The sequence below is a fragment of the Micromonas commoda genome, chromosome 6 (assembly GCF_000090985.2).
Source record: "Micromonas commoda chromosome 6, complete sequence".
NCBI classification, from domain to species: Eukaryota; Viridiplantae; Chlorophyta; class Mamiellophyceae; order Mamiellales; family Mamiellaceae; genus Micromonas; species Micromonas commoda.
The window spans coordinates 57826-73448 of NC_013043.1; the positions used below are offsets into that span (position 1 = coordinate 57826).

At 65.4% G+C, this 15623-nt stretch overlaps 8 protein-coding genes across 8 annotated transcripts; 4 read left to right on the forward strand and 4 right to left on the reverse strand.

Moving 5' to 3' along the window:
• Positions 1-584: 584 nt before the first annotated feature.
• On the reverse strand, positions 585-2094 carry MICPUN_108368 (predicted protein). The gene has a single exon (XM_002503037.1). The coding sequence runs from the start codon at positions 2031-2033 to the stop codon at positions 669-671; it is 1365 nt and encodes a 454-aa protein (XP_002503083.1). The 5' UTR covers positions 2034-2094; the 3' UTR covers positions 585-668.
• Positions 2095-3523: 1429 nt separating this feature from the next.
• On the forward strand, positions 3524-4433 carry MICPUN_108369 (predicted protein). The gene has a single exon (XM_002502688.1). It carries the CDS (start codon positions 3845-3847, stop codon positions 4397-4399), a length of 555 nt encoding a protein of 184 aa, XP_002502734.1. The 5' UTR covers positions 3524-3844; the 3' UTR covers positions 4400-4433.
• Positions 4427-8476, reverse strand: MICPUN_94381 (predicted protein; the record flags this gene model as incomplete). The annotated part of the gene is made up of 3 exons (XM_002503038.1): positions 4427-6064; positions 6179-6619; positions 6755-8476. 3 exons carry the CDS (start codon positions 8474-8476, stop codon positions 4508-4510), a joined length of 3720 nt encoding a protein of 1239 aa, XP_002503084.1. The 3' UTR covers positions 4427-4507.
• A 360-nt stretch (positions 8477-8836) lies between these two features.
• On the reverse strand, positions 8837-10420 carry MICPUN_59033 (predicted protein; the record flags this gene model as incomplete). Its single annotated transcript, XM_002503039.1, has 3 exons — positions 8837-9728; positions 10097-10183; positions 10360-10420. 3 exons carry the CDS (start codon positions 10418-10420, stop codon positions 9046-9048), a joined length of 831 nt encoding a protein of 276 aa, XP_002503085.1. The 3' UTR covers positions 8837-9045.
• An 86-nt stretch (positions 10421-10506) lies between these two features.
• On the forward strand, positions 10507-11391 carry MICPUN_59034 (inhibitor of growth protein; the record flags this gene model as incomplete). The annotated part of the gene is made up of 1 exon (XM_002502689.1): positions 10507-11391. One exon carries the CDS (start codon positions 10507-10509, stop codon positions 11389-11391), a length of 885 nt encoding a protein of 294 aa, XP_002502735.1.
• Positions 11392-11479: 88 nt separating this feature from the next.
• Positions 11480-13330, reverse strand: MICPUN_59035 (predicted protein; the record flags this gene model as incomplete). The annotated part of the gene is made up of 3 exons (XM_002503040.1): positions 11480-11574; positions 11630-13118; positions 13247-13330. 3 exons carry the CDS (start codon positions 13328-13330, stop codon positions 11480-11482), a joined length of 1668 nt encoding a protein of 555 aa, XP_002503086.1.
• Positions 13331-13454: 124 nt separating this feature from the next.
• MICPUN_59036 (predicted protein) lies at positions 13455-14804 on the forward strand (the record flags this gene model as incomplete). The annotated part of the gene is made up of 1 exon (XM_002502690.1): positions 13455-14804. The coding sequence occupies one exon, from the start codon at positions 13455-13457 to the stop codon at positions 14802-14804; it is 1350 nt and encodes a 449-aa protein (XP_002502736.1).
• A 112-nt stretch (positions 14805-14916) lies between these two features.
• Positions 14917-15612, forward strand: MICPUN_59037 (predicted protein; the record flags this gene model as incomplete). Its single annotated transcript, XM_002502691.1, has 1 exon — positions 14917-15612. The coding sequence occupies one exon, from the start codon at positions 14917-14919 to the stop codon at positions 15610-15612; it is 696 nt and encodes a 231-aa protein (XP_002502737.1).
• Positions 15613-15623: the final 11 nt, after the last annotated feature.

A 15623-nucleotide genomic window follows, 5' to 3' on the forward strand; every position in this document is an offset into this window, starting at 1 on the left:
AAAGTCTGAAATCGCCGATGGATATGCCGAGGTGCGAGTGAGCGAACCTGACTGCTGACCGACGTGCGTGGGAGTGTGCCGAGGCGGAGACTGCGCGCGAGGAGTAGGTTCTGATTATTCCAGAATTGGCAGATTGGGTAATGCGTGAATAACGCGCCGGTGACGGCTGAAACCACGTTCCGTTCGGCGGGTTCGCGATCGCGTCTAAGTTGGAAAACCACGCGAGCGCGTCCGCATGGACCCTCTCGTGGATGCGCGCTCGCGCTCCGGGTTAGACGCGATCGCGAACCCGCCCATCCGCGCGCGTGAAGCCGCAGGAGGGTGTTTTCCCGGTGCCGAAAAATCGCCTAACCATAAAATGACCCAATTCCCGTATGGGCATTCAACATGGTGATAATTCACTAATTGACGTGGTTTCACTCGAGAAACGTATGGGAACTAGTCAGAATCCAGATTTTCGTTATTCAGGCGCTAGATTGGGTTACGGGTTAAGAACGTCCGGTTCAGTAACTAGTTTTACGTCGACGTCAGCCACGGAGAGGGAGGCCCTCGTTGACGTGTCGGCGTCGAGATCGACGGTAGTTCCCTTTCGTTTTAGTGTTTTTATTAAGGGGAGTCTCATTTGCTATGTACATGTGTTTGGTGCGTGCGTGACATCGTGGGTCGACTTAGTACATCGACTCGATCTCCTTGGCGTACTTTTCCACCACCACGTTGCGCTTGAGCTTCTGCGTCGCCGTGAGCTCGCCGCCGGGCACGGAGAAGTCGGTGTCGAGTATGTAGAACTTCTGCAGCTTTTGGGCGTTGGACACCGCGGTCTTGTTGTACCCCGCGATGCCAGCCTCGATGTACTCCTTCCACTTGGGATCAGCCTTGGCCTCGGTCACGGTTTTGGCCTTGGACACCTCGAGCGAGTTACCGAAGAGCGCGTCGGTGAAGGCGCCGTCCTCGTTGGGGTCGGGCACCTGCCTGAGGGTGATGAGGACGGTGTTGTACTTGCGCTTGTCGCCAATCATCATCGCGTTGGAGATGCCCGGAAGGAGCTCCTTGAGCTTATCCTCGACGGGAACGGGCGCGATGTTCTCGCCGCCCGCGGTGATGATGAGCTCCTTGATGCGGCCGGTGATGGCGAGCATGTCCGTGTCCGGATCGATCATGCCGACGTCGCCGGACCTCAGCCAGCCGTCCTCGTCGATCGTCTCGTTCGTCTTGGCCTGGTTGTGCATGTAGCCCATCATGACGTGGCGTCCGCGGAAGCAGACCTCGCCGTTGCCGGGCTTGTCGCCCTTGGCGAGGTCAATCTTGATCTCCGCGCCGGGGATGACGGGGCCGCAGGTGCCCGCGATGAACTTCTTGTTCATGCCGCACGTCTGCGGGCCGGTGTTCTCGGACATGCCGTACACCTCGACGATGTGGATGTTGAGGGTACCGAAGTAGTCGAGGGTCTGCTTGGAGATGGGCGCGGCGCCGGAGATGCAGAGGCGCGCGCAGTCGAGGCCGATGGCCGCCTTGACCTTGGTGAGGATCTTCTTGGCGAGGAAGCCCATCCAGGGGTGCGACTTCTTGGACTTGTACTGGGACGCGGCGTGGATCTGTTTGCCCTGGCCCTTGGCCCAGGTGGAGATGGTCTTCTTGAGCCCCGTGGTCTTCTTACCCACAGCCTGGAGCGCCTCGGCGAACTTCTCCCAGACGCGGGGCACGGCGAAGAACACCGTGGGCTTGGCCTTGATGAGCGAGTCCTTGATGGTGCCCTTGAGCGCGTCGGGGCGGGCGAAGTGAACCTCGGACGGGAGGCCGTGGTCCGCGAGGTAGGCCATCGGGGAGTGGATGTCCACGATCTGCGCGGCGATGTGGGAGAGGGGCAGGTACGAGACCACGCGGAGGGGACCGTTGACAAAGTCGGGGTGGTGCGCGATGTTAGCGCGGGTGACCCAGGTGACGTTGTCGTGCGAGATCATAACCGCCTTGGGGTCGCCGGTGGTGCCGGAGGTGTAGATGAGCGTGGAGCAGTGGCCGGGCTTCTGGTCCGCCATGCGCGCCTCCACCTCGGCGTCGGACACGGAGGCGCCGAGGCCGAGGAACTCTTCCCAGCCGTACACCTTCGCCTGGCCCGCGCCGACGCCGTCGTTGACGCCCGCGGGGGGATCTTCGCCCCAGACGACAATCGCGACGAGCTTGGGGAGGTCGCCGCGGATCTTGAGGATCTTGTCGAGCTGCTTCTGGCCTTCCACGACGACGATGCGGGCGTTGGAGTGCTTGAGGATGTACTTGCACGCGTCGGGCTCGTTGGTGGTGTAGATGCCCGCCGCGAAGCCGCCCGCCGCGATGGCGCCCATGTTGGAGAGGTGCCACTCCGGGGAGTTGAAGCCGAGGATGGAGACGGACTCGAAGCGGCCGAGGCCGAGGTGCATGAAGGACTTGGCAGCCTTGATGGTGTCGTCGTAGTACTCCTTCCAGGTCCACACGGTGTCGTTGCACGCTGTTGTCACGGGAACGGGGTTTGCGAAGGATCAGATCAGTCGGGGGTTTGGATCCGGGAAGAATCTCCCGCCTCCGCGTCAGCTCGGCAACCGGCGGGAGCCGGGCGGGTTCCGCGCGGTCGGGGCGCCATGGGGCGCGAGGATGGGAGGGAAAACGAATTCTCCGACTCGGGATGGGTATGTACGCACAGATCAGGGCCTTAGTGTTGGAGAGCTTGTGGTCGCGGCACTTCTTGAAGACCTGCAGCGCGAGGGGGAAGGGACGAAGATCAGAGGCAATTCTTCTTCCGATTCGCCGAGGGTAACAAAGAGACGACGAGTTCGCGGGCGCGACGCGCGGCGAGCCTCGGGGGGCTCCGCGCCGCCTCAGAGAGGTTCACGAGCACAAAGATCATCAACGAGCCGGTTTGAGCTCGAAAACGGAGCCGCGATTCGTCCAGATCGCCCGCTCGAGGGTCGTGATCTGCCGCTGACGAGTGCTGTTTTTTTCACATCGGTGACGCATCACGGGACTCGGGGGTTCACGGACGCACCTCCATGATGGTCTCGGGAGCGCGGCCAGCGATGCCCTCGCCGAGGACAGGGTCCATGCAGGCATCGGGGTTGACGTTGCGAGGCATGACGATACTTTCGTGCGTTGCGATACGAGTGCTCTCGAGTCGCGCAGTGGGAATGATCGTCGATCGTATCCCAAGCGGTGTGATCTGGACATCTGGAACCATCGGATTCCGCCCAGGAGGGAAAAAGTGTTTTGGGGCCACACAAGTGTGGTTCTTGGGCCACACGGAGGTTTTTCAGGTGTTTTTGGACTTTTTTGGGGCGTGGCCTACTACCACACCTGTGTGGCCCACAAAAATCTCTTCCCGCCCAGGAGAGCCAATCTGGATTTTTAGGTTTTTTCTGAGATTTTCTGCGTCCGACTTTGGGGAGTTCTTTTGCTGATGCGCGCTACACGCGCCAACAGCGGAAGCACACGCGCCAGGCACGCGGCACGGAGAAAAAGAAGAGCGGACCCACCGTCGCGTCGCTTCACTCCGTGAGACCTCTCCGGTGACATCGCCGCACCCCAGCCGACGCCATGACTGCCGTCCTCAACTTCTTGAACGTGCGTCTCCTTCCCAGCCGAGCCCCGCGCGACCCCCACGCGCGCACCGCGACCTCGATCGCGCGCTGACATCCGTTCCCGCCGCCCGTCACCGCCGCTGCAGGTCGACGCCCAGATCCCCCTCACCGAGGGCGGCGAGGTGGACCACACCAAGTCCGAGGGCTTCAAGAAGGCCAAGGCGACCCTGTCCCCGGCCTTCTCGTCCGCCGTCACCGAGTACGTCGTCGACGTTCCCGCGGGAACTACCCACGTCAACGTGATGGCAACCTCCTTCTCTGGAGCCGCGATTAAGATCGCCGACGTCCCCGGTAACATGTGCTGCGTGGACATCCGCGGCGGGGTGAGCGCCGTCGCGATCACCTTGGAGCTCAACGGCGCGGTCGCGGCGACCTACGTCCTCCGTCCCAACGTGACCGCCGATGCCGCCGACGACGCTCGCGTCGTGATGCACGATAAACCGCCGGTTGCGCCCGAGGATGCGCCGGCGCACGTGCACATGCACGGCGGCGTGCCCTGCACCGCGGACCACGGCGAGGACGGCGAGCACGGCCACGGACACTCGCACAAGCACGGTCACTCTCACGACGGAGGTAAGACGGAGTGCCACGAGGATCACGGACACTCGCACAAGCACGGTCACTCTCACGACGGAGGTAAGACGGAGTGCCACGAGGATCACGGACACGGTCACGGTCACGGAGAGAAGAAGGAAGAGCACGGCCACGGCCACGGCCACGGCCACGGCCACGGAGAGAAGAAGGAAGAGCACGGCCACGGCCACGGCCACGGCCACGGCCACGGCCACGGCCACTGAGATCCTAAGTGAGATCTGATGAGACTTCAGTCATAAAATCAGTCGCGTCGCGATACAAATCGTTCGTCGTCTACTCGACCGAAACGTAGTAAGATTTAGCGAGTCAACTCACAGCACCGTATTCGCGATGCACTCGTCGATGTGCGCGTTGACGTCCCCGTTGAGCCACGTCCCCGGGAACGCGAGGTCGCATATCGGGCACCTCTGCCTCTCCACCCCCGGGCCGGGACCCGTCGATTGAGCCTTCGATGTATTCGCCCCTCCGTTTGACACCCGGCCGCCCGGGCGCGACGCCAGCTGTGAACCGGTGGTTGCGAACGCGATCGTCGGCTGCGTCGACGACCCTCGAACGCGCGGCTTACCGGCGGGGACGGACGCGGGCGCCGCCGCGGGTCGCTTACGCGTCTCCGGAGCGTCCCCCCGGGTTTGTGTTCGCTCGCCGCCGCCGTCGTCGTCCCTCTTTTGGAAAAAGTGCATCATCGTCTTGGGCTCCCGCGTGGCTCTCGCCGCGCACCGAGGGTCAACCTCGGTGGGCGCCTCCACCCTCACCCTCGACGCCCCGGGCGACAGCAACCCGCCCCCGCCCAACACCGCGTCACCCTCGCCACCCGCGCCACCCGAAGCCGCCGCCAGCTGTGCCGACGCCTTCCGTTCGCGATCGACCCGCGCCTTCTCCTCGGCCCTCTCCTGGTTCCGAAACCAGTCCCGCACGATGCGTTCCCTCACCTCCGGGAGCAAGTCCTCGGGGTACCGGATCCCGACAACCTTGGTGCCGTCCTCGGCGATCACCTTCACCGCGCGCATCCCCCGGTCGCTCTTGTTGAACCGGTGCTCGTGCCTCTCCAGCGTGTGCTCGAGCGCGCCCCACGCCGGGACCACCGCGCCGGAGAGGATGCAGCATCGAACCTGTCGAGAACCCGCGGTGCACTCGCGGCCGGTGCCGTCGCGGGACACCGCGCACGACGCGCCGTGCATGCACCCGCGCTCCGTTAACTCGTACGTCTGCGCCCACGGGTGCCTGGCGAGTTCCTCGTCGCGGTCCTCGTACTTGCGGTACTTGGTGTCGAGCTCCTCGACGTCCATCTCGAAGAAACTGGCGCCGGTGTTTGGCCTGTAGATTGAAAACGTGTTCCGCGCGCCGGGCTTGGCGAGCGCGAGGATCACCTGCGTCCGCCCGTACATCTCGCGCCGCATCCGGTAGAACCCGTCCTTGGGAAGCCTTCGCTGGGCGTCCAAAATTTCCTTCGCCTTGTCGAAGGACACGCCTCGGTCGATGAGCACGCGAGAGTGCCGCAGCTCCGCTCCGCTGCCCATGGGGTCCTTGAGAACGGTTTTCGTGTACGCGATGTGTATGTTGCTGCCGCTCAGGTCGCTCACGCCCTCCGAGTATTTACCCTCAGCCTTGGCAGCCTTCACCTCCGCCTCGAACACCTCGGTGAAGTACCCGAACAGGAGGTTCTGACCTCGGACGGACAGGCCCAAGATGCGGTTGAGGAAGCGCCTGACGTCGCCCTGGTCCTTGGTCCCGCCGCCCGTTTCGATGAGCGCCGCGACGTTCTCCTCGGACAGTCCCTCCGCCAAGAGACCCACCTGAACCCCCAACGAACACACCAGCGCCCTCAGCTCCGCGTGCAGCGCCACGACGCCGGACCCCGGCGATACGGCCTCCATGTGAAGGTACTCCTCCGCGGTCCTGGAGTGGATGCACACGCCGTCGCCGAGGTCCACCGCCTCGGGTGGACCGACGGGCATGTGGTTCAGAATTCTCGACAGCGTCACGCCGGGCGGCAAAGGCGTCCCGTCCAGGACCAGCGCGTCGTACATCTTCTTGAGCGCCCTTCGGCCCAGAGGCGAGTCCAGGTTACCTTCGCTCAGGTCCACCCCCGTGGCGGCCCTGCGGTCGCCGCGGGTCAACGCGCCGAGCGACTGGAGCCGGCGAGCCACCGCGGCGGCGAAGCGCCTCTCCCCTCCCAAATTCGTGGAGGTCATGAGGTAGATTGGACCGGAGCTCTGGTTGCTCCGGTGGGTTCGCCCCAGCTGTTGAATCGCCTTGTCCGCGCTCCACGGGAGCTCGATGGTGACGTGCACCCTGCGCCGCTGGTTGGGTTCGTCTCTCCTGGCGTGTAACGAGATGCCTGTGGACGCGGCGTCGGAGATGATCGCGACGAGCTTCGCTCCCCTCTGAAACGCAGTCTTTTCCCTCAGGTTAACCCCGTCCACCTCCCCGTCAGCCGCGACGGTGCCCACGCGGGGGCCGCCGGTTCGACCCGACGCGTCGCCGCGCGCCTCGAACACGAGCGTGTCCCCCGTCGCCGGCTCGCCGGTGAAGTCGTCGTCTCCGGAGACTCCGGAGACTTGCTCGACTTTTTTAAAATTATTTCTCGAGACGCGGACGATTCTTCCGCGGCGGCCAGTCATCTCGGCGACCCGCCGCGGTCCGCCGAGTTGGTCGATGAGCTCGTCGAGGAAGTTTGGCGGTAGGTCGAGTCGGTCGGCCTGTTCCAGAAGGATCCTTCGGGCCTCCACGCAGTCGGGGTGTTCCCTCAACGGACCGAGGGGCGTTCCGGGGTTTAATCCGGGGTTTAAGAGGCTCTGTCCGTCCGGGTGTCCGCCGTTGGCGTCCGACGCCGCGGCCACGTCCTCGATGTACACCGGGAAGTGCGTTCGGATGAAACCCAACAGCATCTCTCGCGTCGTGGACACGAACGCGTCCACGCGCATCCCCGGGCTCATCTCCAAACTGGCCTCCGCCGCCTCCCCCGTCGTCTGCAACCCGATCACCGCGCACTTACCCTCGCGCAACGCTCGCCTGCACTGCTCCACGACCGACGGGACCTTCATGGACACGCAGAGCAGCTTGAAGAACCGCTGGTGCGTGCTCCAGTACGCCTTCCACGCCTGACCGCGGTTCGACGACGTCCTCGTCTCCGTCAGCGCCTGCGCGAGGCACGCTCTCAGCGAGGACATGAACGCCGCCGCCTCGTTGTACACCCTCGTCTGCTTCTCCGTCAGCGTCGCCTCCACGCTCGCAAACTCCGCCTGACGAAAGCTCAAACCGCGGCTGACGTACTTCCCGCTCGCCTTCATCTCCATCGCGAGCATCTCGAGGAAACCCACGCCCCGGTTCTTCATCGCCTTGATGAACGAATCCGCGTCGCCGAACGGGGTGCCCTCGCCCCAGAAACCCAGCCTCTGCATGTACGCCATGTTGCCAATCTCGCTGATGCCGGTGGCGGAGCAGTACACCACCCTGGCGTCGGGGCACCGCCTCTGCAACTCGATGACGCACGCCGCGACTTTACTCCCCGTCTCCGCCCCGGCGTCGAAGTTCTTAGCCTTGTGGCACTCGTCCAGCAGCACGCATCCATCCGCGTGTTCGCCGCCGAACCATTCCAAGATCTGCTCCAGCCGAGACCCGCGTTGGTTCCGAGACACCAGCGTTGCGTACGTCAGGAACAACACGCCCTCGCGGAAGTCTTTGGGTAAACCGAACGCCCGTTTGCCCTCGCGGTCGAGCTCCTGGCACCCGTTGATGACTTTCAGGTAGCATCCCAGGTCCCTCAGATCGCGCTCCGCGTCTCTGTGCAAGTCGACGGATGAGCTGATCCAGAGGTGCCGCCGCCGCCCGCGGGAGTAGTTGTCTAGGATGATGCCGGAGATCTGACGGCCCTTACCAACCCCCGCGCCGTCGCCGATCATGAACCCGGCGCGTGCGCCGTCGGGGAGCAGCTCGCAGTGCTTCTGACACGCGTACGCGACCCCTTCCAGCTGCAGCTTGGACAGCTTGCCGGTTGCCACGATGTCGTCGCCGAGGGTGTCGAACAGCGGATACGTGAGGGGCGGGAGCGCGATCGAGGACAGCGACGCGGCCTCGGCGATGTCTCCTGGGTGTTCGATTCCACGCTGCGGTGACGGACGTGAGGGGTGGGGGGTCGGAAGAGAGTCAGGCGGTGGGAGGAGGGGTGGCGATCTTGTTTTTCTAGTTTGAACTGAAATGGGCACCCCCGGGGGACGCGGGCGCGGGCGCGCGTCGCGTGGATGTTTAGACGGGTGGATGGGTTCGTGGGAGACGCACATCCAGGGTGCTGCACTGGTAGCCGGCGAAGACCTCCCCCACGCGCTCGCTCACGCTCTCGGCGCCCCCCAACTCGGCTTCCTCTCGCGCCCGCTTCATCGCGGCAGCGAGCGCGGCGGGGTCGACCTGGGTCGCCATGGCTACGAGTCGCGCGTCGTCGCCGCCCTCCGCGTTTCGCGCCGTCGCGTCGCCGCCGCAGACGCCGACGCCGCCGAATGCCTCTCGCCTCGCGACTCTCCACCGCTGACTGCGCGCCCGGCCACTATGCACGACACCCGACGAGGACGGGAATATCATCACCTTTTCAAAGGCGCGCCAATCACAGCTGGCGCGCCGCGGCGAGGAGGACTCGCGTCGTCGTTCGTCAATGCTCTCTGCTTTTTACAATCTGCTAAAGACCAAATAATAGGGTCCGTCGGGCCCTTCCTCCGAGACGCGAAACCGCGTCTCGGCGTCAACCCCGCCCGACGAACGCGCGCTCTCAACCGCCGCGACCGACGTGAGACCTTCGCCAAGAAGACTCTTCTTCTTCTCCATTCCCAACTCTACACCCGCCGCTCGGCCCGGCGAATCAAGCCCAGGCCGCCCCCGACTCGCCGTAGAAGTCGTTGATGTACTGGAGCGCGCTCTCCTCGACCACGACCTTGTCGGCGTTGAGGACATCGTACACGTTGAGGTGCTTGATGTCGGTCTGAACGACGCGCGCCATGTTCCTGGTGGAGAGGGTGACGCCCTCGGGCGCATCCTTGGTGATGATGTACGCCTTCTCGCCCTCCGCGACGCCCCAGGACTTGAGCGCGGTCGCCATCGCCTTGGTCTTCGGCGCGGCACCCGCGAGGGAGTCAACGACGATCATGGAGGACGCGGCAGCCGCGGACTGGATGGCGGTGGCCATCGCCAGTCGCCTCTCCTTCTTGTTCATCTTGATGGACCAATCCTTCGGCTTGGGGCCGAAGACGACGCCGCCGCCGGGCTTGAGTGGGGTGCGGCTGGAGCCCGCGCGCGCGTTGCCGGTGCCCTTCTGCTTGAAGGGCTTGCGGCCACCGCCGCGAACCTCGCTCTTGGTGAGCGTGGACGCGGTACCCCTGCGCGCGTTCTGGCGCACCATGACGACGTACTTGTGCACGAGGCCCTTGGCGACGTCGGGCTTGGCCACCTTGACGTCGAGCGTGGCGGTGCCCGCGGAGGCGCCGTCGAAGCTAACCTTGGACACCTGCGCGGCGAGCGCGTCCACGCGGAGGGGAGCGCGAGCGACTGCGTTGAAAGACGGAGGGGGAAGAGGAGGGAGGGGTCAGCGTCTGGTTCCCTGGACTGGATAAAAGCCCCCGGCGGAAGTGGATAAAGGCGAGAGATTGGCCGGCGAGATTCCCGACGGGACGCGCGAGCGCGACGCGAGGCTTCGCTCGAACCGTCCACCGCACGCGCGTGATGCGTGACGTGCAATCGATGGATGCGACCGAGCGCGCCGCGCGCCGGTCGCGTCGACGTCGCGGCCGCGTTCGCGCCCGTGGACGGCATCGCGTGAAAACCCGCCGTGGGAAAAAGCCCTAAACCCTCGGCCAAATTCCTCGTCCGAGGTGCGCCCGGAGACGGGCGATGCAGGGACGATGCGGGACACGCACCACGCTTGCGCTGCGCGGAGAGCTTCAGCTGCGCACCACCGACGGCGGCGCGAGCGGACATGTTGAAAGCGACGGAGGCCATGGCTTCTGTCGACACCGAACAATGGCCGCGCGCGAAGCTCGAGCCGAGCGCTTTATCGGAGTTTCTGATGCGGTGGTGACGTAGCCCCGACCCGGCGAAACGGAGTCGCGTCCATCGTGCATTTCCGGCATCCACCTGCCCATGATTCCACTCAGAAATTGCAGGGAAATATGCAAATAACCAGACAAATAGTGTATCTTTACACTGTAAATACCCATGCGTTCGCGCTGCGAAAAAGGCATCGCCGGCCGGGTCGATTTGGCCACCCGCCTCTCGTTTTTGAACTCGAGCCCCGTCAGACCAACCCACACTCCGACGTAGGTCGACGATGCCCAGAGCTGCGCATCAATCGTTCGGCGTGGTATCCACCGCGCTGAACGACACCACCGGTACGACGCTGGATCCCCTTTCGCCCGCGGTCTCCGCCCCCTTCCCTCCCGGATTCACACCCCCCCCCGCATCGCTCACCGACGAATCGCTCACCGTCGCCCGTCTCCCTCGCCCTTCCCGCGCAGGATTCGCCGCGCCGCTGGTCTCGCACCTGCGACGCATACGCGATTTGGACGCCAAGTCCACCGCCGTCGTCGACGGCGTCAAGAGGAAGGTTGAGGAGAGGCTCGAGGCGACGCGTTCGGGCGAGGGCGATCCGTCGTGCAAGAGAACCAGGGCGTCGGGCGACGCGTCCTCCAGCGGCGCCTCCGCGCCGTCCGCGAACGAGCGCGAGGTCCGCGACGCGTGCACCGACGCGCTCGCACTCGCGGACGAGAAGGTGGCGCTCGCGCAGGCTGCGTACGACCTCATCGACGCGCACATCACCAGGCTCGATCGCGATCTGAGAACCTTCGACCAGGCGCTGCTCGAGCGCGAGGCGGCGGAGGCGGCGGCGGCGGGGATCAAGCCCTCGACGCCGGGGGGCGGCACCGGAGGAGGCGGGGTGAAGACAGAGAACGTGGGGGGGGCGCCCTCGGCACCCTCGGCACCCCCGGTGGATCCGAACGAGCCGAGGTACTGCGTTTGCCAGCGGGTATCCTTCGGAGCCATGATCGCGTGCGACAACGACAACTGCGACATGGAGTGGTTCCACTACTCGTGCGTGGGTCTGAGCACCGAGGCAAAGTTCAAGGGGAACTGGTACTGTCCGGCATGCACCGCGGAGAGGAGGCGGCTCAAGAAATTGGAGGCGAAGGAGGCGGCCGCGGCTGCCAAGAAGTAGGTGAACGACGAACCCTCGGGAAGGAATTTTACAACGCGAGAATTTTAGCAAATCTCCCCGAGGGCATTCGGTCCGACGTTCGTGTGCGTCAGGAGGCCGTAGATATCGCCGTCGGGATGTCCGCTGTACCGCCTGTGCCGCACCGGGTTCTTGAGCTTGGTGTCCAGCCACTTGTCCCCGACCCTCTGCCCCGCGTCCATCGAACCCTTCGCGTCGTGCTGCATCACGCTGTACAGACTCTTCCGGTTGCTCTTCTGAATCGGCAGCTCCTGGAAGCAGTGTTTGCCTTTCCTCGCCAACCACGCGTCCGTCCCGTCGAACCCGCGTCCTCCGCCCTTCTTTTGCTGCATGACGTCGTTCAGGTTCCGTCGGTCGTGCCCCGGCAACCCCCGCGACGCGTCCCACTGCTTCTTCCGTGACTTTTCCAGCCACCGGTCCGTACCGGTGTCCGCGCCCGGGCCGTGCTCCACCACACCCGCCAGCCCCAGCAGCTTGCCCATGTCCCTCAATCCGCCCGCGTTGTGGTCCGCCACGCCGGCGCGCCGGTGCGCCGCGGTTCGCCGCCACTCCGCCTCGGCGTGTTCGTTACCTACCGGGAAGTCGAAGTGGTCCTGCTTGTTACGCTCGACGTCGTGTCTGTTCCACAGGTGCTGGCCCTGCCTGAAGAAACCCGGTATGGGGGCGTCCGGGGGAAGCTCCTCGCCGTCCGCGTCCGTGTACCTGCCGTACATGGTGTAGTCGCCGTTGCTCCAGATGGCGCTCGCCGGCGCGGCGGTGTCCCGGAGCTTAGCCTCCAGCTTGGCGAGGATCCTCGCCTTCTCCAACGTGATCAAGCCCGCCGCCAGATCCTCCTTGATGCTCTTGTGCAGGTCCCGCTTCATGGGATCCCTCAGCGCGTCGACGTGGTACTTGAACCACTCCGGCTGGTGCTCGAACGGGTCGTAATCGTGCCCCAAGATGGTGTCCAGGAAGAGACCCGCCTTGGGATGGTAGCTCATCTTTCGGTTCACCGTCGATCGGTATGTCTCGTCCGCGTTTACCAGCCGCGTGTTCAGGTCCCGCGCGTCGATCTTGTCAACCTGCGCCTTGATCTGCTCCGATATCTTGGCGAATATCTCCCGTTCCCACTCGGCGTGGATCGCCTTCGTCTTCTTATCGTGCGCCACCTCGCGTCGGTACACCTTCTCGTTGGTGTCCGCCACCAACCCGCCGCCGTCGATGCCCTCCATGACCGACCCGAGCATCTTCTCGAACCTCTCGTGCGCCGCGTGCTCCTTCTCCACCTTCTTTCGAAACACCTCGCGCTTGAACTCCTCGCTGACGAAGTACTGGCGCTTGTCGTTCTCCTTCCTGATCATCTCGCGGAGCTCGTGCCGCGTCAGGGGCTTGCCGTTCGGGTCGATCTCGCCCTCGGAGCCCGAGTCGGAATCCTCCGCGGGTCCGCCCGATTCGGAGTCGTCGTCGTCGTCGTCGTCGTCGTCCGACGAGTCCTCGTCTTCGGACGACTGGCCGCGGATGCCGCCGAATCCGTCGCGCCTCTTCGGGGTCGGCGCCTTGGTCGGGGTGAGCACCGCGGGCTCGTGAGGGGAATCGGCGACACGGCGCGCGCGTCGGATCGAGCCGAACGCGGGATCTTCGTCGTCGTCGTCGTCGTCGTCGTCGTCGTCGTCGCTTCCATCGAGCGCCATGGGGGATCTATGCGCATCGTTGAAGCGATCGTCGAACGCCTGCATCGATGGAAGGGGTGGGAGAGGGGACGGTCAGCGCACAATTCTCTCAGCTGGGTTCCGTGGCCCAATTATGGATTCTCGCGGGGGTGAGAGGGGTAAGGCGCGGTTCGGGATCTCGGGCTCACCTCGTCCTCGTCCTTGAGCAGACTGTCCATCAGGTGACTGTTGTAGACGCGCATGGAGCCCTGCTTCTCGAGGGGAGCCTCCATGGCGACCTGTGCGGGCTGCCGTGGGTGGTGCGCTCTCGAGAATGAGATTCCGGGTGCCTCCCGAGGGATCACACGACGACGCCGAAACAGTTCAAAAAGTGCCGCACTCGAGATCCGCGCGGTGATGGAGGACGGAGGCCCGTTTAGCATCGCCGAGTGGGCGGCGCAGGCCACGCCCGCGCCCAAGCTCGAGCCGAAGGACGACGCCCCCGCGTCGAAGGTCGAGTTGATCGACCTCACCGACGACGTCGACTCGCCGAGGCGCGATGGGTCGAACGCGACGACGGAGGGCGGACGGGTCGACGATGGGGCGACGACTGATGGCCTGCGACGCGTCGCCGCCGCCGCCCCGTCGACCGCGGGAGAGACCTCCGTGGACGCCGCCCTCGCCGACCTCGTCAAGTTCGCCAAGCTGTACGCCCCGCGCGCGCGGGTGCCCGACCCAAACTCCGAGCGCTTCGCGTCCGCGCGCCGCGCCGCGTCGCGCGCGGACAAGGTCCGCCACCCGACGCCCGTGTCCGGCGACGCGTGGGGCGCGAAGCTCCCGGTGACAAACCCCGCCGACGGCGTCGTCGTCCCGGGCGCCTTCGAGGGGAAAGCCTTCGCCCCGGGTCAGACGCCGGTCGTCACAGCTGTGTTCACCGCCGCGACGAAACCGAGGGGCGTCCTCGGCGCGTACGATGTCGTAGCCATCGAGGGCGCGTCACCCCGGGCTGGTTTCGAACCCGGGCACGAGACGGACGGGGAGGACGACGTCTCGACCGACCGACATCGAACCGCGATAAACCCGCTGGCCAACGGCGTCGACCTTCGAGACTCGCGGTGCTCGCACCGACAGCTGTGCGCGCTCGCCGCCGAGTCGGTGTCGACGAGATTGATGACTCATCCAACCCCGGCCTCGCCGACGGCGTTCGGCGGACCTTTGCCGGAACGTGCGCGGGCGATGATCCCGCTGGTGCGCGCGATGCTGCCGGGGGACGCGACGACGGACGCGTCCATCCTGACGGCGAGGGCGTCGGACGATCACAGGCGTCAGGCGCAGGTGGCGGCGCGGATGGAGAAGCGATTTGGAACGGGCGCATTCACAAAGGATGCTCGAGGGCGTGTCACCATCCGGGGGGGGAGGGGCCGAGGGGGTCGGGGGCGGGGTCGGGGGCGGCTGCGGATGGCGCCCGCGGCGGATGTCGCGGAGGGCGGGGGGCGCGATCGGAAGCGGCGGCGGGAGACGGCGGCGGGAGGGGTCGGCGGCGGCGGGGAGGGCGACGACGCCGAGCTCATCCCCAACCCCGTCGTCGACCTGACGCTCTCCGACGGCGAGGACGAGGATGCGGAGGATGACGACGGGGATGGGGATGAGCTCGGGGACGAGGACGAGGACGAGGACGATTTCATCGACGACGAGGATGACGACGAGGAGAACGAGGGCGACTTTGACGACGGGGACGATGACGATTACTCTGACGTCAACTTTTAGCAATCTCCAGCGCGGAGTGACGATTTTAACGACGCGTTTTTAGCCAGTACGCACTTGGTCCACGCACGCGTCGTCGCTCACGATAGCCCGACCGCCCGTATCTCGGCTTCTCATGGGCGACGAGCCCGCGGACGCGCTCGCCGCGTTGTGGCCGAGGTCCCTCGCCGACCTCGCCGTCGTGGGCGCGTGCGCTTTCTTCGGATTCACCGTCCCCATCGCGCTTTTCGACTCGACCGTGCTGTTCACGTACCACCCGACGTGCATGTCGCTGGGTTTCGGGTTGCTCATGACCTTGGGGGTGGGCGCGGGGCTCAAGCTACGCGCGCTCGGGCCCGGGGCGGAGAGGGTCAGGGCGCTCTGGGTGCACGCGGCGACGCAAACCCTCGCGCTCTTCCTCGCGCTCGGGGGGTTTGTCGCCATCTACCGCAACAAGGCGATACACGACAAGCCCCACTTCACCACCACCCACGGCAAGCTCGGGCTCCTCACGATCGTCCTCACCGTCCTGTCCCCAACGATCGGCGCGGTGGCGTTCAAGCGGCTCGGGCTGCTGGACGCGGTCCCGGAGCAGGCGCGACCCCTCGTCAAGGCGGTCCACCGCAGGCTCGGTCTAGTCACGTGGTGCGCCGGGGCGCTGGCCACCTCCCTCGCGCTGCCGCACCCGGCGGTGGACCAGGGATCGCTGACGTCCGCGTGGCAGGTCAGCGTGTTCGTGATGTGCGCGGGGGTGGCGTTCTGGCACTTCACCGAGCCGAAGGGCGCGAGGGGGGACGGGTTCGCGAGGCTCGACAAGGACTCGCAGTCGTGAGACTTTTAATA